This window comes from Montipora capricornis, chromosome 8, assembly GCF_036669925.1.
Source record: "Montipora capricornis isolate CH-2021 chromosome 8, ASM3666992v2, whole genome shotgun sequence".
Classification (NCBI taxonomy): domain Eukaryota; kingdom Metazoa; phylum Cnidaria; class Anthozoa; order Scleractinia; family Acroporidae; genus Montipora; species Montipora capricornis.
The window spans coordinates 21,517,627-21,540,809 of record NC_090890.1 but is presented as its reverse complement, the minus strand read 5'-3'; the positions used below and the strand labels follow the sequence as shown (position 1 = coordinate 21,540,809).

The window sequence follows — 23,183 nt, the reverse complement described above, 5'->3', positions numbered from 1 at the left end:
CTCTCCAGGAAAGCCAGTGTTCTCTTCAGGATTCTACTTGCTCTTTGTCCCTCGACGTGAAGTGAAGTTCCATTACAGTCGAACCTGTATACAACGGCCTTGTATTAGGCGACCACCTTCAATTTTGCGGCCAGTTTTCAAAGTCCCTATTTTTCGCTCATACAAACACTGTATTTGTTACCTGTATTAAGCGGGCAACTCTATTTAGCGGCCGCGGCCAGCCTATAGCAGTCCTTTATTTGTCTTTCTTTGTTATTTTTCCCTGTTTTAAGTGGCCACCCTTGAACGGAAGCTAAGCCACGTGTCATTTTATGCGGTATTTTATTGTGTTTTAATCAAAATGCGATCCATCATCACTGTAAAGAAGTAACTTGCACAAAGCTCCTGTAAGCTTATAATCGGCCGTTCAGCATCATTAACGATTTCCAGATGTCCGCAAGGTACTGAAGTACGCAACGTTACGTATTTTATACCGTTAGTTACAAGTTGGCAACTTGTTCAAAGTATTGATTGCTTGAAAGTGTGTTGCGATTGTCCTATTGTTTCCTTGCATTGAAGTGTTTTTGTATGAAATGTCATTGACCACGCCCAGTGAGTATTTTTAGTGTTCCCTGTATTAAGCGGCCAGTTGCTCAAGTCCCGAGGGTGGCTGTTATATACAGGTTCGACTGTATTTTTTTATAATTCAGCTTTGGCTACAAGAGAGCTCGTTATTAAAACAAGTCCATCTTCATTGATCACAGTATATATTAATTGTGAACGGATTTGTTCCAGGCTGCCGACCATTTAGACGATGAAGATGTGGAAGAGGAGGAAACAGCTCTTGAAAATTTTACAACGTCCGTAGACAATGAAGAAGCAGATGAATTTATCGCTTTTAGGACTTCACTTGAAGGTACATGTGCACCTGTGCACCTGGGACTGATTCGTTTTTCCCAACATAAAAAAGCTTTAACATCGATGTGGTTCCTTACTTTAACCACAACTCGGAAAACACAAGGCTTTGCGTGGAATTTGGATTAGCAGTTTTTCAACATTCTTTGAAAAATCTTTGAAACTTTGGGCAGTTTACCGGCCTTGGTTTGTTGTTTTTTTGTTGTAGGTCTACAGAATAGCGATCCAGAGTGGTACTCGGCCCTGACCGGTGTTCTAAATAGCGAGCAAGCGAAAGCACTTCAAAATGTGTTTGTTCACGCAGAGCAGAGGAAGGCTGCTTTAGGTGCGTTTAACCATAGTTAGTAGATATGGTTTAACTTGTTCAAAAAGTCTCAATTGCAATGCTTGTACCCTTTGATGTGATGGCAATGTTCTTCTTTTTTGCCAACAGAATCCAAAAGAATTGAACAACAAGGAGGTTACATGTTCACAAGTATGGCTGTCCCACAAACATTCAACTTTGGACAGTAACAGAAAAGTGGAGGATGACGAGTGTCCGCATATACGGAGAGATCCACGTCTTCGCGATCGATGCAAACATGGCATGGATTCCTTGGATTTGGATTCGGAATAACGAATTATCTCCTCAGATCAGAAAAGAGATGTGTTACGCTATTGTTGCCTAATTTATCCCTAAGCTTCAGCAGTGCGTAATTTTGAAACTTCACCGGAAAAAAATACACCAAAATTCTTTCTAATTGTTGGCATTGCCGTCTGCCTCCTGGTCGTATCGATTGCGCGGATTTCGAAGTAGTGCCTGGTCACGGTAATTTTATTAAGATCAGGTTCACACAGGCAGCTATCTTCGCCTGTTCCAACGCATTTGGATTTTTTGGTGAAAAGACAGATGAAAGAAAAAATGATAGAGTTATTGCACTTTCAGCCATCCCATTATTTTAAGTTCACCTTACACCGGGAATATTTTCATTGGATTACTTTCTTATCCTTTGTTTACTAAAAAATGGCAACCTTGATTGAAAATATTGATGTTTGGCTGTCAAATGTACCGTTTAGTGCTTTAATTAAAAACAGTAGAATCAAAATCAGGGACGAGAACTCAAAAGCTCTGTTGTAAAAAAAAAGGAAGAGTATTATTGCATTGACCCTTGTCATTCATTCAGTACCAAGCAATCGGTCATGGTCGTCTCACAGGTGTTTGTGTAAAAAAGGTAGCCTTTAGTTTAGAGCACGAGGCTTTGGTGTCTGAAATGAAAGAGGAACAAATGCATTATTTTTGCTATTGAAAGAGACATACAAGTAATTTATCTTGATCACACTTTTTCACGTCATTGAGAATTTCATCTCGTTTTTAATTGTTCTGATTTCTAACGTAATTCTGGTTTCTTTCCAATTTAGTAGGTGAAATTAAGTTATTTCTATTTTCCAATGAAGGTAACGTGCTCTCTCGGTAAACGCAAGTTGGAAGTTATTGGGTCTAAAAGATCAGTAGTAACTTATGAATGGCTATTCAAAATATTTTATTAAAATGCCATTGAAAAACGTGGCCTCTTTGATGGTTGAGTGTAAGTGGCCTTAGACACCGAACCGACCAAGGGTGCGAATATGTCTTAGTTATGTTTTATTACTGTCAGTGGGTTTCTACTGGATCAAACATTTCACTCAACGAGTCGCTGAGTGGTTTTGTATCTCTTGATTCGTCTCCCATTACACAAGCAATTTCTACAGATTCCCTCGATTCTGAGCTTTGGTGCTCCTCGTCCAGTTGAATGGAAAACTCGATCGCTTTCGTGTTCTCAAATAAAGAAAAGTTCAAGGCGTCTTCGTAGAACAGTTCCCTTTGATATGAATGAAAAGTTGAAGCTTTGAAACCTGCGGTCGAGAAGTTTCCTTTTATCATGTCCAGGTTCCTTTTCTCTTTCTTTGAAGCTTTTTCTTTTCTTTTTTTGTCTTTTAAGATGAGAATGATGGCATCTATGATGTCAGCAATATGTAGGTAATGAGCGATAAATATCACAATGAGTATAAAGATGATGACCATGAAAGGAATCAGGTGCCATGGAAACGGCAAGACTGACTGAGCATCACCTTCAGGAGGTGGACTAGGAGCGACTATAAAATCAAACAAAAAGAAATCACGGTTTAAAAGTCGAATGACTTTTTAGAGTTCACGCAAAAAGTTTGTGGATTTGTTACTTTGCTTTCTGTATTTAAAGCTCCCTTTGGTAAAGCTATCCAGCATTGAAATGAGGGGGTGGGGGTGAGGGGGGTACCTTCGCGGATCGTAACTTTTGTGTGTCTTAAATTCATCTGCATCCTGAAAAGGAAGGGGGTTTCAAGACAAAATTTTGCATTTATTTTTTTCCTTTATAAGAAAACGCATCGTAGTTTGCGGAATTTCTATTAACAATCTGAAATTGTTTTGGGACTGTCGCTGGACTTAAGATGTTGCCTTTCTTCTGTAATTGGTTGGTTAGTGCTTCTTCCGTTTGCGTTTCCCCCCACCCAACCCCCGTAAAGCTAGAGACACACTACCGCTATCGCCTGGTCGTTAAGGCTCGACGACTTGGCGACAAAGCGACCAAGAAACAAAGCTAGCCACACTGTCGCTGTTGATTTGGCAGAGCGATCGAAATCTGAATCATATTTGGCCTTTATTTCGTTCACTTGCGAAAGAAAAGAATAAAATATCAATTAGTTTCTTTTTCAATCTCCATATAAGAATATATTATACCAAAATTGTCACTCGTAGAAAATGTGATTATACCTGAAACATTGTAGCCACTCGCATCTCTTCTGCGATTTTTTCCCATACGTTGGCTTTCACCCTTGCGTTTTTATAATCCTTTAAAGACATGTCATAAAGGATGGAATAGATTCGGAAACTATTAAGAACTTCAGACTATAGATATCGAGTATCCGCCGACAGTTGTAAAATTTCATATTTTATTTTACCCAAGGAACCCCTTTGGTGAACTACTTTCAAGAATGCATGAAAAATGCTGCAACTTTGGCGAAAATGCGGTGCTTTGCTGGTTTCATATTTTGTGTTTTGGTAAATGGTCATTTTATCTTTTCAAAAATATAAAATTCATGAAATGTTGTTAACATTTAAAGGGAGGGTTTCACGTCTCTGCGCATGGGCAAACGTCAGCCCATTTAATTCCATTGTTATTGAAACAATCGAAAGCACTGATGCAGGAAACGGAAACAATCCCATAGTAATGGATTACTCATTGGAACCCGGGCAAAGCCCGGGCATTTGACTATCTTCTGTGCCCGGGGAGTGGGGAATTTGACCATTGCCTGCGCAGGGTGGGGAAAATTGAGCCGGAAGAGTCAGGTTTGAAATGATTGTTTTTTTCGGGCTCCGAAGTCGCTAACAGCCATAAAACACGTGTTTGGACGAGATGGAAGAGTTTAAAGGAAGAGATATAGCATTTGTGAGCGATTGGCTTACAAAAAAGGTCTACAGAAGTTGGGAACAGACAGACAAATCCGACGACAGGGTAGGGTATTTGAACACTATTTTGGCCCGAGGGGGGCGGGAATTTGAACGATCCAATCTTCAAAAGTTCAAATGCCCATGGTTTGCCCGGGAGGGGGGAGGGGGGTGGAGGTGTTCAAGATTCAAGTTGATCGGTGCATAATGACCCGTTGAAATAATGTACTTTGTATCTTTAAACACTTATAAAAATCCTAGTATATGAAGTTACATATCATATTTTCATCAGGTTAAAGCTTTATCGTTGAAGTTTATTGCCTCTTATTTTCTTTTTTGGCTCGACAAAAGCGGCGCGTCCAGGTTTACAGTGTATCATAAATTAAAAGAATGACTTTTTTCCAATAGGTAGTCAGCTTATCTGTGCTTTTTTCAAACAAACTGTCAAAATTATATTTATGATCATGTATCTGAGTCGAATTCGACAAGGAGAGGTGCGCCGGCTCATTTCTTTTCTCAGTCCAAAATGTACAAGTTGAATTTGGGTGAAAAAAACATTTGCAAGTCGACAACAAGAATGTTTTGGCAGCGAAGCCGTGAGAAGAATGGGAAGAAGGCTGGCGCTTGCTGGGTGTTCATGCATCTTGATACTTTTCCCGTCACCTTAACACAAAGTATCACCGTAATGGTGCTTTGTCTGCAGTCCGTTCTAAAGCGCGTTCGAAGACTGTGTTCCGTTTTCCTGCACTATCGGTGTAGGGGCCTGTTTCTCGAAAGTCCCGAAAAGCCATTTGTGAACCTTGCGATTTCATTAACCCATTAAAATCGAACCCATTTCGTTAGAAATTTTCTTGATATTGTTTACTGTCCGCTTACGGGAGGATATTTTACACCCTGTAGACCCCGAGAAACGATGTCGCGTCGAGTGGTGTCAAAATTAATTTCCTCTTGCGAAGCACGAATGTCATCATCCGCCACGATGTTGTAACACGATTTTGCGGACGTGAAAACGACTTGCTGGGGCGTCGGGAACTCTGAAGAGATGGTTTCGATCGGGTCGAATGGATCTTCACATTTCCCAAGCTATTGTTTCGGAATCCAGCTTTCTCCTAAATGTCTGGCCAATGCTGAATTGGCTTCAAGGTAAGTTTTTTGTGCTACAACTTTTTGAATTTTTTTATGGGCAACCATATGGCTCTTGAGATATTCCGGACGGTGTTTTACCAACACCTTCCTCTAAAAGAGGCGCATATTGTCTTCGCAAGGTCTAACAGTGACTTGGAACACTTTTCAAATGAAAAGTGAAGTTCAAGAGATGAAAATCGCTAAAAAGATGCGCACTCAACCTTTCTTGGGTTCGTGATACATGCGGTATCGGTTTTTAGCGTAAAATTTACCGTGGAATTCACCAGTTAGGCAATGAATTTTTCTTCAGAAGAAAGCAAAGAAAATGACTTAAGTATTAAAGGAGAGCTAAGGAGCAACCGGAAACATCAAAACGCGAACAATTCGAAACCTTTTATTTTCACTAACTCTACAGGCAGTGAGAATAAATTACCAGGGAGCTCCGCTTTCAGGCTTGGCTAAATCTATATACTGGTCAAAATAGCCCGAACACTGTTCAAAATGGACGCGCCGTTCTTGTCGGGCCGAAAAAGACAATTAGAGGCGCTAAACTACAAGGATAAAGCTTTAACCTGATGTTTGAATTTATATGCTAAGATTCTTATACACCCTTAAAGTTGACCATTATTTCACCTCAGCCAAAAAGATACAATATACATTATTTCAACGGGTCATTATGCTGACTCGAACTAAACAACATTACATGAATTTTATACTTTTGAAAAGATAAAAGGACCTTTTGCCAAAACACAAGGTATCAAATCGCAAATGCACCCCGTTCTCGCGTATGAAATTGCCAAAGTTGCAGCATTTTTCATTGTTTTTCCAAGAGACTAGCGGCCGTCATGGCGAATTTTGAACTTTTGGATTTTTCGGATAAAGCAAAGCGCGCTAGAACTTTTTCGAATAATTTTTGTAAATGTTCAGCAAAGGGGTCCCTTAAGTACAATAAAATAAAATATAAAACTTTGCAACTGTCGGCGGATTCTCGATATTTACAGTCAGTTGCTCTTAATAAGAGTTTCTTCAAACGAAGCCATTTTGTGTTTAGCGATAGCGATCTAGCGCTTCCACGTGCTACAGGCTACAACCAATTCGCTGAATGCCCTGTAACGACGTAGCGACGTGCCTAACTAGCCTGGCAATGATCGCTAAGCCGTAGCAACATGGCAACAGCGGCAGTGTGTCTCTAGCTTGACTAACTGACGACGGGAAGGTCATGTGACTTCCTATTGGTGACCTAACAAAGAATCCGTGGGCAACTTGGTTTGTCAAGCTAATCCTTCGGAAGCCCGTTTACTTAATTTGCGTGCAAGTGCTTTCTGTTGTTTCGGCTAAAATTGCTGCTTATCATGGTTGGGATTTTATCCCCTATTTTATACATTATCAAATGTGCTTTTTTCGAGACGACTAACCTCAAATTATCGGCATGACACGTTATCGGGTCCAAATAAGTCGTCGTCAAGAGAGCGAGCAGTGTGATTCGTGAAAGATCACGCTCTACCCATCTCAGATTAGTGTATAGTTTTGTTAGATCATAAGGAGGGCCTCTTGTTTTTCAGTTGAAATTCGTTTAAGGTGTTGCTTTCAAAAGTTAACGATGATAAATAGCAGCAACTTTATGAGTAGTAGTAAACGCACCTTGCTGTGGTTAACAAACGTGAGGCACTCGGATTTCATGCATTACTTAAAAATGAACTCTCTTCTTTCTTGGGGTGCAACGATGGCCCAGTGGTGAGAGCACTGGCCCCCTACCAATGTGGCCCGGGTTCGATGCCCAGACTCGGCGTCATATGTGGGTTGAGTTTGTTGGTTCTCTACTCTGCACCGAGAGGTTTTTCTCCGGGTAATCCGGTTTTCCCCTCTCATCAAAAACCAAAAATTTGATTTGATTTGCGTTGATTTGTTGGTTTCGATTTACAGTGTCCCCAATTAGTGCTCCATGCATCGCTAGAAGATCAGACACTTAAATAAAGTGCCTGTCCTCTCTCTTTCAGCTCTTTCCATTTGCCCAACTGCAACTTTCTCTGGTTTTATCGGTAAGTATTTCTAACTGAGTGCAACTCGATTTTTATTTAAATTGGCTAGAATCAAACCTTTTAACAATATGCATGGTACCTGTAGTCGAAGAAGAAGCGGTGTGTGTATGATATGTCACAGATGCGCTATGCCGCTGGTGCAAATCAGTGGAGTCGAGAGAGACCATACGAGTTCTAGATGCCGTGAAAGGAGAAGAGTACATGTCAGATGAATGATACCATAATGAGCTGTTTATACTGTAGACTGGTGAAGATGTCAGAGTCGACAAGGCAAAGAAGGGAGTTTTAGGAGTAGACTTCATGGCTGAAATTGAGAAAGGAGTGCTTTTATTTAATTTATCACTGGTCAAAATTCCAGTGGCTCTTGTATTTTTCCATGCACTGGTTGCGTAGGAAGAAGAAACGTTTACTCCAGATAACAGTGAAAGGGGGTAATCACTTGTTTCAAAGTCATCAGTGTTGACTGCAATAATAACAGCAGCGGATATAGTACTTTTCCAGTTGTTGCCAGTGAAAGAGTAAGAAGCTGTTATTCCACTGGACAGCGGTATTGTTTCATAGTGATGTTTGTTTGTTGTTGAGCTAATTTGATGATATCTTGAACCCGTGGTTTCTCTAATGGAATTAAGATCATTCCTGGTTTCTGTTCTTTTCACCGTTCCATAATTTTCACGAAAACTAGAATGCTTTGCTACAGATGAGAGAGTTGGAGCTGTGGTTGTAAACAAACCGCGTTCACCACTTACAGTTCTTTTTACCATGGAAGATGTTGAATCATCTGGCGAAAAAGAAGAATTTGTTAGTGTGATTGGCGCAATTCGTCATTTTGTGTGAAATTGTTTTCAAAAACAGGGTTTTTCTTGATTATATGCCCATACTTTCACCTAAATCAGCACATCACCCGAAGTACGAATGGGGAAAAAGCGTACCACTTTCGTTAAAGTACTATAAATTTTTGCAAATCGACTCTCCCGTTTAGTTATAGATGTGTCGTATTATTTAGTGGCAATCGTGACTACGTTCTTTTACACGTCAATGCTCAATGCTATGATTCGATCACCTGACTGCAGCACGCTGGAAGTTCGAAAAGTTGGTTGGTGTAAATAAGGCGTCGAGGTGTCGAGGCTGTCTCCATTGAAATGAGACAATTTCCTCGGATTTCCAGCTGTTGAAAAGTTCGTTTTCTGGGTGTACAATGATTTTAGCAAAGATATCATAAAGAGGGTCCTCTGAGTGGACGGAGATTCCTGTAACGAAAATCTCTGTTGAGGAGTCTCTGGTAATTCTGTGTTGCCTCGAGTTTTGTTTGGTCTCAAAACAACAGTGACGCTACTTCTCGATCTCGAAGCTGGGTCTTGAAATTGTGTTCCACTATGATAAGTGTTCCATGCTGAGTTTTCATGGTGTGCCCCTGTTGAAAAAGGACCTTGAAAAGTATTGTATCCAAAGGATCCAATCTCTGATATTCTAGAGGTGCTACCAGACAGTAAATTGGGTGAGATTCTCCCATTTGGAAACTGAGATATCGTCCCAATTAAGGAGGCAAACGTTTTATCATCTTTTCCTTTTGATCCTTTTGATAATAACGCTGTCTTTGATAGAGTGATGTCAAAACTTGTGGTTGTCCCAGAGAGAGCAACGGTAATAATATTGTTACCCGTAATGAGCGAATCCTCTCTATACATGTTGTTGAGAGTGGATGTGTTGTCTGAATTGATGTCAGAAGCTTTAGTAGGCGAAACGTTTATATGAGACAAGAAAGACATTCTTTTAGTCAACGAAGTTATAAAAGTTAAGGAAGCACTTGTTTCTATTAACAATCCAGTGTTACTTCCCGACGTGTTTGTTTGGTCAGGAAATGCTCCTTGAGATTGGTTCACTGTTTGACGGATCAAGGAAGCGTTCAAATTCAAGTGACTGCTTGTTGTGGACATTGTGAGTTTTCTTGTTATTTCGTGTGAGTGAGCCGTAGCTTTCATTAAAGCAATTTCTCGCGAGAATACTGCCAAGGGATATGAGAAAGAGGAACTTTGAGATAAAGTAGACGTTTTTGGGTTTACGTCTTGAGAATCTCCATTGATGGTTGTACTTGTATCCGCAAAGTGGATTGAAAAAGAATTATTCAGGGTTTGAGGCGTGTCCAATGAGAAAAGTACTCGTGGCCTTTGTATTGCAGAATCTTCAGCCGAGATGGAATACGCAATGTTAGAGTCTTTTGAAGAAGTTACAATGCTCCAGTCCTTTGAATAAGTGATAGCTGCAAAGGAGTTTGAAAAGGCCGAGCCATAAGAGGAAGTTGACACACCTTTGGTAGAAAATATTAAAAAAAAGACAAATTGATGTCATTCACTGTGATTAGTGAAAGAAGACAACATGCACCACCGCACTCAAAGCTAGTAAACTTTATCACAAATACCGCTGACCTTTAGCTCGCAATACATGTACTAGAAAACAATTAAAGAAAATACTAGAACGAGTTTTGGGGATCTGAGCATGCGCATTAGGTTTGGAGGTCAAATCCTTTTTAACTGCGAATGTTAATTATTGAGATTATAATGTGCAAACAATGTGATTCAGGGAGTAAATGAAGTTGCGTTTCAGTATTTCAATAAAGGGAGGACTTTAACTCGGAAGGGGCCAAGAATACGCGGCAATTCAACAGAATTAGAATCTTGTGAAAGACAATGCAATCTTCAATTCCTTCTTTTATCTTCGATAAATGCGAGTAACGCATAAAGAACAAACTTTTATCAAAAAATGTTGAGAAACGCTTTTTCAGTGGGACTCTTGCTTTAACTCGCGTCTACCGTCTCCAGTGTCAAAAAGGTCCATCAAATTTGGCCCAAAATGTAAATTGCCAGGAGTTTTCATTACTTCTTTGCTATTTACCTTGCTGCTATACTATAAACACTTACTACAGTAAGATAAGAAGCAGTCCCTCCTCTCTATGTCTGGCACATCATCACAAACTAGTTGTAGTTCACTCTCTGGCAAAGGATTCACGCATGCGCGATATCTTGTTTGGTTTCCATGGTGACATGTTCGAGAGCACTCTGTCCAATTTGTCCAATTTGTCCATTCTCCTCTGACTAACGACAAACGGAGCGAGTGTGTGAGACTAGGATTTACATTCCACGCCCTGACGCATAACAGCTGTCTCTTGCCGCTAGTTCTTCAAATTGATTTCAGAGATATCAGTGATATATCAAGAAAATCTTGCTCAGTGGATTATCATATGTATGCGAAACGTCTTGCCCCACAATTTTTGTTTTACAAACTTAACAAACTTAAGTGATACCATGTTTCTATCAGTGAGGTCGTTTTTTTATAACCTTGTTCAGCGAGAGTCTCTGCTATATATGTTTATCCTGCGACCCGGAAGGATATTTAGTTAGAAGAGAGAAAAATAAATGGGCAACGGCATGGCTCTGTTCTCAGAAAGTGGGAAGATGGAGGGCATGAATCTGTGTCACAGGCGGATCCAGGATTTTTCACTACTGAGGAATGGCGTAACTGACTGGTGACGGTTTTTTTTTCGCAGAATACCATTTCTATTAGAAAGCCTCAGGTCATCTCAGGGGGTGGTGCGCAGCCCCTGCATTCTCCCCCTAGATCCGCCCATGTGTGTGTAATATTCGAGTCTGATAATTCAAATAATTGCCAAGAAGCGGTGCAGAGGTCCAATGGGTGTTGATTAAAGGTGCAATGATCCAGCAGTGCATAATTTTAGCAACAACAATAAAAGCAAGTTGACATACGCTAACACCATCCCGGTGTAGCCAACTCGTCACGCATGCGCACAACCATTTCACCCGGTCAATTAGCAGCCATGGACAGCTGATTCGGCCTTTTGGACCTCATCAGCATGGTGCAGCCAACATTTTAGCACCCCTTTATGTGGCAGCTTCACATGCCATACATGTGGTAAGCTGGGCTGGCAAAACTGTTCTCCCACGGCAAGCGTGTGGGAAGGTGCTATGCCCAAAAGTCAGAAACAGCTGTCCATGGCTGCTAATTGACCGGGTGAAATGGTTGTGCGCATGCGTGATGTGTTGGCGCACACCGGGTTAGTGTTAGCGTGTGTCACCTTACTTTTATTGTTGTTATAAGACACTTGCTGATAATTGAAATTATCGGATTAGAGCGGGAGTGCTGAGCGCTCATTCGTCGCGCTGGGTCTGTGTAATTCGATCGGACAGATCAAGACAAACATGGCGGCGAGTGAAGTGTCAAGTATTTATGAGTCAATGAGTAAAGTAAAGTAAAGTAAAGTAAAGCAACCATCTTTAACGTCGATAACCCGTAACAGTAATTCAACTGACAAACCTGAGGTCAACGATTTAGTGCAGTTAATTAAACCATAAAATGAAAGCTAAAATTTCAGAGAGTGCTTAGGCCTAATCACTGAAACGAGGGCTTAAACTTAATCAACAAATTATTGCTATATTGACTGTGAGTCCATTGACTCGTTACTCATTGACTCATTGACTCATTTGACTCATAAAACATGCGTTCTCCGGCGAGTGTCTTGATCTATCGACACGGTTGTCACTAAAATGGATCCGCAAAAGCCAGGTGGGACACTTTATGACAAATATATAACATAGGCCAGATGAGACGAAAACCTATCGTTTCCAGTGCCCCTAAGAACATCGTTTGTAATGTTAAGTACCAATAATCTGCACTATTTAAGCCTAAGCACTTGTTAGTTATTAATGACCGTCGAGGGTGACATTTTTGTACGTATAGCATCTTCACCTCGCCAGTCTCACGCAATGTTATGTATTTTTCATAAAGTTTCCCACCTGACTGTGGGTTACCCAAGCCCCACGCAACGAATTTGCGACCAATTTTCCGCTCTTTTCCGATGAGGCTAATAAAAGAATTCCCCTTACCTTTACTAACTTTGTATGTGCAGCGGAATCCCCCGAACTCTTTATCTTTGTCTGACACGAATTTAATACTTATGTTTCCCTGTCTCGCAAATATTAATGTTTCGTTATGAATACCGCAATATCGTCCAATCACTGGAGCATCAGATGACACGCCTGCAAGAACTTCCATATAATCAAATACGCATCCTTCTTTTTGCTCCAGTGCGAAATCGTGGCATTCCACATTGATAAATACTGAAGGGTGAAGTTGTATCATCCATAGGCAATCCAAGAAGTTAGGGTATTGGTTCGGATGATTTGGCGTTGTTATAACTCCATTCGTCGAGTTTAGGTGCAAGTGACATAAACCTGCACATAAGAAATACTGAAACGTTAAATTTGTTTAATCCCATCACATTTTTTAGATCATTGCAGCTGCGAACGTTACTTGAGAAGTATCCTTTGTTATATTTGTGAAAGTGAATGTTGTTATTCATCCAGATTCAATTCACGTGAGGAATTATTTAAATCTTTTTCTGGAATTTTGGTCTTAATTATTAACAGACGTTTCGACTGAAACCATCAGACAAACTTCACTGATCGTTTCAGTCGAAACGTCTGTTAATAAGTAAGACCAAAATTCCAGAAAAATATTTAAATAATTCCTCATCATTTGTTATTTGTTTATAGTTTTTCCGTGGGATGCCATGAGAACCACGGTAGAAATCCGGGTGATTTTCATTTTATTTTTCTTCGTGTTTTTTTTTTTTCATTGCAGTAACAAATCTGCAATGTGCTATTAATATTCCGCTATCCCGTAGGAAGTTTCTCCCGACCCGCGATTCGAACTCGGGCTCTCTTGCATGAAGAGCGCACACACGTTGCCCCACGTAGACAATCAATGAAGGTTGCTGATGTTCACAGTGTATTTAAAGTATTTTGCGCAATTTCGAGAATGACGGCTGCATTTTCAGCCTTCAGATTTACAGTTTGATGCAAAGAAGCAAAAATTGCTTTTGATTGGAAAATGCAAACTTGTAATTTTGAACGACGTTTTCGTTGACGTCATATTGTGTCCCTCCAACTTTTTGGAATTCATGAAGACCTAAAAGTAGCTTGCGTGGAAAAGGAAGTTTCCGTGAGGCTGCTAATTTCTAAACTTTGGATGCGTGCAAACTGAATCGGCCAGAGTAAAAAGAGTTCTTTTTCGCGCAAATAAATTATTTTTACGCCGTGGTTGCGCGTATTGCATCTACTGCCTTTCCAAATAATAAATAGCCCCAAGGAATGAATGTTTTTAAAAAATTGTAAACTCCATTATAGATCAATATTTTACCAGTATGCCGCAATGTGAATCCTGAAAAGTGATTGCCGTCAGTGGTGTTATCGGATACAAACTGTAAATGTAGGTAGGTCCCTGATGACGTGATGACCGGAAATGGACCGTAATTGTTCCCACAATACCTTCCAACAAGTGGTGAAGTCATGCTCTTCCCATCCCTGATCTGCAAGTAATCTCCATCGCATTGTGTCTGATAAAAGAAAATCGAACATAGGCGAAAGGCACTAAGGGTGAGGGAGCACCTTGCAAAGAAGATGAAAAGAGGCTTGTACGATCCTCGTTGCCGCTGCCAGCCATCCTAATGGTTTTTATCGAAAAAAAAGGGAGAACTTGTCTGCCCGTGAGTAAGTGTTAATTTCTAAGCATAAAAGTGTTTTTGGAAAGGTCGGAGTAAACTTAAATATCAAGGCCACCACCAGGAAATAGTTTGTTTACAATCGCGTTACCTGTCCTGGTGGTGACTCGGTCTGTTGGGCCAAGGGAACCTGAGTCCAACTTAGGTTCGCTTACATTTCCCATTTGACAGGTTGACAGGTTATGATTTACAGACGCCAGCTAGATGACGTACTTTCATATCAGGAAACAAAGTGGATTTACTTAAAAATTAAACTCTGCATTTCAAAGTCTACGTGGAATTTCATGAAAGATATTAATTAAGCAACATCATCAACTGGGAGTCCCAGATGGGATTTGACCCCACGACTCTCCGTGATCTAGTACCGATACTCTAACCACTGAGCTACTGGTGAACAGGTCAAATGTGGCTATTGACTACGACAGCATCACGCAGTCACTCCGATATGCCTTAATGTGAGTGCGTGATGCAGTTAGTGAGGTGTTATCGCTGATAAGCCTTAATGTGACTGCGCGATGCAGTTGAGAGTCATATATGGTTAAAATTAACGAAGGAGGTCATGAGTTTCTAAAGAAACTGTGGTGTTGCGTCGGTGGGGAAGTAGTATACAAAAATTTGGTTTCATCAACGGAGTTGATAATGTAAATTGGCCACCGTACAGAGATTCTAAAAGCTGACGTTTCGAGCGTTAGCCCTTCGTCAGAGCGAATCCAAAATTCCAGATACCCAATACTCGATTTACATTATCAACTCCGTTGATAAAACCAAATTTATGGTTGGTAAAAATTAGATTATGTGACTGCGTGATGCAGTCGTAGTCTATACCCACATTTCCCCCTTGTTCACTACAGAGTCTCCATTAGCTCAGTGATTAGAGTATCCGTACTGGACAATGGAGGGTCGCGGATTCAAATCTCACCTGGGACTCGGAATTTTTTCGAGTTCCCAGTTGATGATGATGCTTGGCTTTCATTTATTTCTCTCATTACTCGCTTGGGTATCTGAAATTTTGCCCTTTGTTGATTTATTTGTTTTTTTCCTTTACTTTTCCAAAAAAAACATAAATGGGCAGTCCGGGGGATGAGAGCAAGGTCAGTCTATCGTTATGGGTTACTTGCCTGTACAGAGAAGATATGAATTTCTATTCTGTTGCCACTGGAAACAGATATAATCCAGGAGATGTTAGAATTTGTAGGATATGTTTGGGGAAAGTTTGGACTGGACACGGTATCTTCCCATTTTGTCACTTCAATCTGCTCTGTTGCCACTGAAACACAAATAAACGGCAACGAAGATTTAACTGACCGAAGATCTTTCACCTTTGCTGCATGGAATGTAAAAAGGATGCCTCGATCAGCTGTTCGTCACTGAACCGGGATAAAGTTGGGTAACGGCTAGCAAGGTTTACCATCTCTGAATCCAAAACTGGGGTTGAGCTCTAATTGTTGACACGGCCTTACATGAATGCGGAAGGTTCGAGTTCAAAATCCGCTGATCATCAATTGGTTTTGGGTACAGTGGTACATCGTTCATAGCCAACTGCTTGGCTCTCAACACACGTAACCATCTTTTTATCACACCTGCGATCACGGTCGTGCTATTTTTCGCCAGCTTTACAGCCTTTACAATACGGTACCGAGCGAAACTGCAGTAGAGTGTGATCGCATCAGGTTCCACGAACTTAAAGATTTAAATACTGTATAAATAGATATTTTGTCCATTTCAACTTTTATTTTTGTATTTTGTAGACTTTTTTACGTTCGACTGTGTGGTCAAATATTAGTAAAGGCAATTTGGAAGGACTTCATTTAGTTCAAACTTTTGGGGCTCGTATTGTTACATGTATTATTCTAGGTTTTGGAAAATTCCATTCTATTTCTCAGGGGTTAAAATCCCAAAATTGGTTGTCTGTTTGTGACATGCTTGGACGCTACCGTGGTTTTTAAGTGCACCAACAATTTTATGCCTGATTATCTTCATGATAAGTTTGTAACATGTTCACGGACGCACAACAGAAACACTAGGAATATAGCCAAAATTTATCCAATTAAAATTATCTACCAACAGGGTAGATATCTTTTTATTATCGTGGTTGTAAATCGTGGAATAATTTAAGTAACTACGTATGACCTATTGATAATGTAAATATTTTTAAAAGGTATGTAATCAAAATATTACGCTCGGAGTAGTTTCTTGAAATATTATCATAAGAATTCACACGTGTAATTCTTATTTAATAATTATAACATTTTTATCATAATTTATTCCTATTGCTCTGTTGTATGATATGTAATGATCTGCTTGTAACTGTGACCGAAAAGGCCATATTGGGAAATAAAGTATGTATGTAACTTGTATGTATGTATCAAATAGAGTAGACTGCGCCTAAATTTTAGCCTTCTCCTCCGCTGTGTTAACGATCGTACTGATGGCGGTTGAAATTCAGTCTGGGCTGATCTATGCCTGTTTTGAAATCTTTTTAGACTGGAAAATCTTTATCTAAATAATGTTGGTCAATGCTGATTTCAGAGAGATTAAAGAGAGTTTTGGTTGGTGTCTCTTTATTCAGCGTACACCGTACGTACAGGCCTGTAACCTTCCATACCACAAAGGGTACTATTTTTTATACCAATTCACGGTCCAGAATGGTTGCGTGTTTCATAACAAGATTTTCTTCTTTGCTTTAGGGCGGTCTCAATAAGCGCTTGAGCTGATTACGCTTTAATTCTTACCCTTAACGGACTTGGCCAAGAAAAATACAAAATAACACAGATGAAGAGCACCCTGAAACAAAAGACAAAAACTTCTTCATCCTCTGACAGAATCATAATAAATTCAGTATTTACGACAACGTGCAGTATTTCTCAAACTGAAAGAGACGCATTTTGACCACGAAACAAAAACAAAATAATCTAGAATTTGTTGTCTACAAAATCCAGATGCATTTGTGTTTGTGGCAATCTTCTGACAATCTTAAGCAAAAACACACATTTTTAAGTTATTTGACCAGTACACGTACTTCGTCATAATTTGAACAAAATATAAGGTGTTCAGGAAAAAGCTACTTTATTCTCACCAGTGAACTAAAATAAAGACTACCGGTGTATGATATATGAGAATAAGTTTTTTGTGCTTAGGGTCATGCATGAGCCATGAAAAGTTACGGAAAAAGAATCTTGTTTTGATTTGAAGCATCGTGTTACAAGATTACCACAGGTAGGTCATTATTTCATCAATTTTGGTTTTAATATTTAAGAGTTAGTATCAGGGGCACCCAACGTCAATTTTCAGAAAATATCTGTTTGGAAGACAATTTGAGATTTAGAATTTTCCGAACATTTGTTGTAAAATTCCTTGCTTGCTTGCCTGTCCTAGGATTTTCGAACATCTGAAAAATGGTATGTAATTGCCCATTTTTAACGGATTTTTACCCTTAAAAGGTCACCTAGAATTTTCGGGAACCTTTTTTCTGGTAAAGGTAAGTTTTGATCCCTATAATTTTCGGATCACTAGACTTTCAGCTTGGAATTCCGAACAGATGAAAAATTTTTAGGGGATAAAAATATGCCTATATCTACCGTTTAAATACTAAAATACGTTTAACAATGCTATGTTTAAGTGGTCGTTCATCTTGTACCTTGACTTGACCTCGAACGAGGATCTCCAACATTCGTATTAGGGTTTTTAACTTCGTTTGCATGCCACAGGAAAAACTGTTCTCAAATTTTGCAAATCGCGTGAAAATTCTCGGGTAAAGAGATAATCTGTTTTTAAATGTTACTGAACCATAAATTCTTAATTTTATGACGTCAAATCCTGGGTTCGCTGAATGATAACAATTTGAGGACATCAAAGTACCGACAGATCTAGATGATTCGTGATAATGTCGCCTGATACTGGCTGAAATAAATTTGCTGGGATCCATGTAATAGGTTGATGAAACGATCTGTGAAAAAGAGATTTTGGTGTGTTGATTGATCTCTCAATAAAGAGGACTGTAATGATCGCAAGGATGCTAGCATAATACGGCAGAATCCTCAATTTGTATGTATTTTGTAAGGATCTGATTAATTTTTCCAGCAAGCGAGGTCGTTTTTAAAATTGCTTTGTTGATGTGGAGGGCGTTTTTTAAAAGTCGCATTATTCGCTGCTGGACGCAATTCTCAGGGAGATTGCTGACCAATCGTCTAGACCACAGCGATTTTCAAAAAAAGTTAATTGTTGTTAAGAATAACTAATATTCGTATAACACCTATAACAACTGTAAATATTAATATTGCGGCGATTATTTCTGATTATTTGACATATTTTGTCCTGTCTTTTAATAGGCATAGTGCTAGCGAAATTATGCTTTGGGTATGTGCTGATAGAGAGGACCTCCTCAAAAATCACAGGTCAACTGTCCGCTAATCTCAGCCTGTTCAGTACTTTAGGTTCAAGAAACTGTTTCTTCCTAAAACGTGGTGTTTTTTTTCTTTAATGGTATGGAGATGAATTTAAACGGCCGATTAACTTTTTACTTCATCTTCAGTGTTCATATTTCATATTTAAAAGGGTTTAAGTCAGTCGCACGATGTAGTTAAGGTGATTCCTCAGAAATTAAAGTTCCCGATGAATTTTTTTAAAACTTTCCCTGAATGTTCTCTACCAAGCACTGTTTCGAAAAAAACAATAAAAATGATAGGTCACCATTCTCGCTTAAGAGATATGATGGGCCAATCTTACCCAATTTATGCTTGTACTCGTGCTATTTAGGCGCATTATTCATCGGTCCACGTTACATTTTGCGGTAGCTCGATAGGTAGTTTATAAAAGTAATACTCGGAAAAAAACTTAACAGGTAGAAAATGTCGAGCATATAGAACAATATTATATAAAATTTGTGGAAACATAACACTATTTGAAACGACGTGGACGTAAAGCGTTCGTAGAGTCGTTATTTTTGCGGTCATAATTTGCATCACAGAGTAACGGGTTCCAACATGCTTTCGCCTAGATCTTTTTTTGCTTCCGATAAATTTTTTTAGTTTTCTTTTAAATTAAGGGGCACAATATGCACACTATTATTATGCAATAAAAAATACAGGTCACCATGCTCGTTTAAAAGAAAATGAGCATTTATTTCGCTATCGAGCTTAGCTTGAGGGAAATTTCTTTCGCTGTGTACGTGCACGCGCTAATTTGCGCGCGCTAATGACGCAAAAATCGTGCGCAGTAGGGATGCGCAATGCAATACTGAGGAATCACCTTAACAGCTGCTGCTTCAAAAGCAATGTTCAATTGCTTGCCAAGAGCTAGAAGACCAAGAACCATAGTCGTTTTGAAGGAAGTATATCATCCCTTCAACAGGCGGCGTAGCTTAGCTTGTTGTTTAGTCATCAGTACTTTCGCAAGACGATTGTAGCCACACACACTGATACACAGCCCCTTATACACTTGAGTCCGCGCAAAGGTAATAAGACGTCGATGGCGAAGGCAACGGCTAAAAACGGGAACATTGTTGGATGAAAAGGGAAACAGCAATAGGTTTGTTAAACTATAAAAATTGTAGCTACGATTATTTCATTAAAATGCTTGGCCTCGCTGGATAACTACGATTATAGATAAAATCAGGCCTAACCTTTGTCGGTTAGTATTCAATGTATGGTGGGATCATACAAGGCGTTCTGGAGCTTCGTTCCGCTGTTTCGGTGCTTCGGTATTTCGCTGTTTCGGTGTTTCACTTTTTCGTGATTTAGTAATGCCCTTCAAAAATTCTGCAATTTTAGGCTCTGTTTACGAATAGAGGGTTCTACCACCTCATTGATGGCCGCTGAGTTACTCAGCCATTGGTGGTGACCTCGCCGGTGACCGCGCAAGTGTTTCGGGGTGGAGGGGTCATGTCATGACCGCACGTGTGCAAGTTAAACAAATGAGTATATAAATATAGCTCGGAAATATTACTACTGCTGAAAAGAATTTGCGAAGCTCAAATATTTCCAATGCAAAAGGATATATAGTAAGAAACCGCCCAAAAACGATCAATTTTATGAAGTATCTGATATCAAAGAAGAACAAAACGCTTCTTAAGTAAAAAGTTGATTTTGCTTCTATTCAACAATAAGAAATTTGGTTTTTGCCTCTGTTCAAAGGGATCTTCCCATAGAAAATAGGGTGCTTCGTTTTCGAGTTGTCAGTGCTTCGTTTTCGACCTGGAGTGCTTCGTTTTCGAGTTCAGACACTTTGGATACTTCATTGGGTACTGTTGTTCAGAGTGCTTCGTTTTCGACTTTAATAATAGGGTCGAATCACACTTGGGAAAAGACCGTTGAATTGAAAAAAACTGTTAAATAAACGGACTTGCGTCTCACATATACTGGGGTAGGGTTATATCGAAATTCAGAAACCGAGGGTTTCTGCTATATTTCATTGGCTGTATAGTGTCGTACTTCCTATTGTTTTCTGTGCTAAATCCAATGTTGTCTTTGTTCGTTCTATTGTTGTTTTGGCCAATCCTGAAGACCATTCTGACTTATACTTAACAGATAGAGTATCATTTGATGAGCCATACTCTTGTCACCAATATCACATTGATCGCAATTATTTGTGTTTATATTTCTCAAGTGCCAATCGGATATTTCAGGCGCAGGTCCGTCCGCCTTACCGATGCACCCAACACTCATAAACGTCCTGTTTTTCCCTATGAATATACGACCCGAATGACATAGCGGGTATAAAAACTTCGACGTTAAAAACTCTTTGTTGGAACACAGTTGGAATCCTGACAACAAGGCGTTACATTCTTCTGATGACAATACAGATACGGTTATTATAATCCCGTCACGCCAATTAGCATTGGCATTATCTATAAACCAATCAGCAGTCGTGTTTGCCCAAATAATTTATGAATCGCGTCACTGTCATTCCCTATTGCTCTTTTTGGAGATAAGGGCAACTCTTTGATCGAGCTTCTTCCTTTAATACGTGGTAAGCACAAGAACCAAGGAAAGATGTCTGATTCCTTGGACAACTCTAGCGGTAAGTTTCCACCTTGGCCGAGACCTTGGTAAATTTTGAAGTTGTCAATTGGGCCATCCTGATCCATGTGTCATAAAAAGGCACGTCGACGAAAATCTCGCTGTTTACAGCCTAAACATGCTATCTAAAGCTGGTAGTTGTCAATATCATATAAAACCATCAACATTTGTCACATCTCAAGCGAAGATTTGGCTGCATTCCTTTAGTCTGCCATTTGTCTCGGAAATCAATACTGTAGTAAGAATATAAAATCGACCCATTCTGTGCATATTTTAGATGTAAAGCCTGTGTTCAGAAAAAAAATTGCTTTATGCTTTGATTTAATTACTCGAGTGTTTTTTTAGATTAAAATCTTTTCTAAGTAGGCGATCGCTTTTTTCAAACAGAGACCGGGCGTCGAAGAAGGTATCGAGAACGCCTTGCCGAGCAAGAGAACACTGAGGAAATGGTAATTAAATATTTAATTCAAATATGCATTGTTGTGATTCCTTTCATTATTGACGCAATGTTACTTTTGAATGAAAGAACTGATGCAGGACTGTGCACAGTATATTAAGTATGTGACGTTTAAAGACTAAATGACCTTGATTTAAATCTTTGTTAACAACGTTAGTTGTTGCATTTTGTGATCGTGCTGTTTCTTTAATGATCGCGCACTCTTCACCTAATGACCCATTTTATGATATAATTACAGCTTATTTGATACTACTATCGCCGCCTGTTGTTGCAAACGAGGAGCAATGTTTTTCAACGCAGACTAGACCTTTTACGCTGTGTTGATGGCTGCAACATGCAAAACGTGGAAAAAGTGTATTAAAGATAAGTAATATCCTCCTAACCAAATCGCGGTAAAACAATTTTCGGTCTGCCCGACGAAAAATATTTAATTTCATGTGAATGTCGACTTAGAATTAAATATTAGCTTTACTGACTGAGAGAGAGAGGCAGATGTGTCTGTGTGATCCCCACACTCCCCCTCCTCCCTTAACAAAGTTGACAGTGATACACGCATTCTTTCTCTTTATACAGTGTAGCTTGTTTTTGTTGTATGCAAATGTTCTCCTCTCACAAACTTTGTTCTGACTTGCTTTTTGTGGAATGTTTTTGAAGCTGTTCAAGCATTTTTTAAACATTACATAAATGTAGGAAGAGTCTGAGCTTCAGGGAATAAATTGAAATTCTGCTGACCAAAGGTAGGAAAAACAGCAGCCATCAGCCACAATACTTAACCAAGTACTAACAAGAGACTAGCTGCATTCTGTTGTGTGGGTGTGGAGAAAAGAGGAGAAAAGAAAGTGAGAATGAAATAAATAGCACCCCTGCAACTCACCAGGCCGGCCAGGGGTTTTGGGTATACGGTATCTTGGGCATTTTTAATTCAGGTATATGGTATTTTTTGGTCAAAATTTTTAGGTATTTAGTATTCTGTTTTAAAACAATTTTAGGTATAAGTATCACACATTTACGATTTTAAGGTATATTGGTATCTTGTGGGGAGAATATAGGGTATAATGGTATCCCACTACCCCCCCTGGTCGGGCCTGACTCACAAAGGAAGACTGGCAAACAGTCGAACATGCAGAACTGTAAAGGTAACAATCCAGGAAAATCAGGCAAATGAATTCGAACCTTAACAAGGGAAATCCTACAATCTTGCAAAGGTAGCAGAAATAAAATACGGTAATCTAAGCCTGAACAACAGAGGAACACCCAGATACATCAGTAACTGACATAAAGGTTGCTGGAAAGCAAAAGCAAAAATGTGTCACAGAATGCAGTTGTCACACAGTACAAGAACCTACCAACTCTTGAGGAAATGGCAGCAAATACAAAATCTCCTACATCTAAAGGAGGGAGTGGTTAGGGCGCTTGCCTTCAGATCCGGGGTATTCTGGGTTAAAGACCAGCTCTAACCTCTAGTTGGATTTGTTGTGCTTTTCAGGGAAAATGAAACACATTATTAAGAAAACAACAGAACAGAACAAAAACAACAGCTGTTAAGAATCCCAACTGGCCGAAGGCAAACCAGTTGGCTGTTTAAAAGCAGCTGGGAAGTTGAACCAGGGACTACCCCCTATGGGGAGCAGTCAATTAA

At 39.6% G+C, this 23,183-nt stretch overlaps 3 protein-coding genes across 5 annotated transcripts in view; 2 read left to right on the top strand and 1 right to left on the bottom strand.

Moving 5' to 3' along the window:
• LOC138059448 (importin-7-like) overlaps positions 1–2,436 on the top strand; it is a 38,348-nt gene extending 35,912 nt beyond the window's left edge. Inside the window, exons 27-29 of the mRNA XM_068905055.1 lie at positions 775–895; positions 1,103–1,219; positions 1,328–2,436. Coding sequence (XP_068761156.1) covers positions 775–895; positions 1,103–1,219; positions 1,328–1,407 — 318 coding nt within the window. The 3' untranslated portion in view covers positions 1,408–2,436. The remainder of the gene's footprint in view (positions 1–774; positions 896–1,102; positions 1,220–1,327) is intronic.
• The window catches only part of LOC138059447 (uncharacterized), a 24,449-nt gene continuing 2,591 nt past the window's right edge, over positions 1,326–23,183 (bottom strand). The window contains exons 3-10 of the mRNA XM_068905054.1: positions 16,804–16,855; positions 15,190–15,338; positions 13,711–13,906; positions 12,396–12,743; positions 10,416–10,589; positions 8,561–9,805; positions 7,580–8,278; positions 1,326–3,006 (exon numbers count right to left, since the gene is read on the bottom strand). Of these exons, the coding sequence (XP_068761155.1) occupies positions 2,525–3,006; positions 7,580–8,278; positions 8,561–9,805; positions 10,416–10,589; positions 12,396–12,743; positions 13,711–13,906; positions 15,190–15,338; positions 16,804–16,855 (3,345 nt within the window). The 3' untranslated portion in view covers positions 1,326–2,524. The remainder of the gene's footprint in view (positions 3,007–7,579; positions 8,279–8,560; positions 9,806–10,415; positions 10,590–12,395; positions 12,744–13,710; positions 13,907–15,189; positions 15,339–16,803; positions 16,856–23,183) is intronic.
• LOC138059449 (troponin I-like) overlaps positions 20,983–23,183 on the top strand; it is an 18,447-nt gene continuing 16,246 nt past the window's right edge. For 2 of the 3 annotated variants that reach the window (XM_068905059.1, XM_068905056.1), the window contains exons 1-2: positions 20,983–21,088; positions 21,475–21,536. In XM_068905059.1, coding sequence (XP_068761160.1) covers positions 21,061–21,088; positions 21,475–21,536 — 90 coding nt within the window. In that variant the 5' untranslated portion in view covers positions 20,983–21,060. The remainder of the gene's footprint in view (positions 21,089–21,474; positions 21,537–23,183) is intronic. The other variant, XM_068905058.1, reaches the window with a different exon arrangement.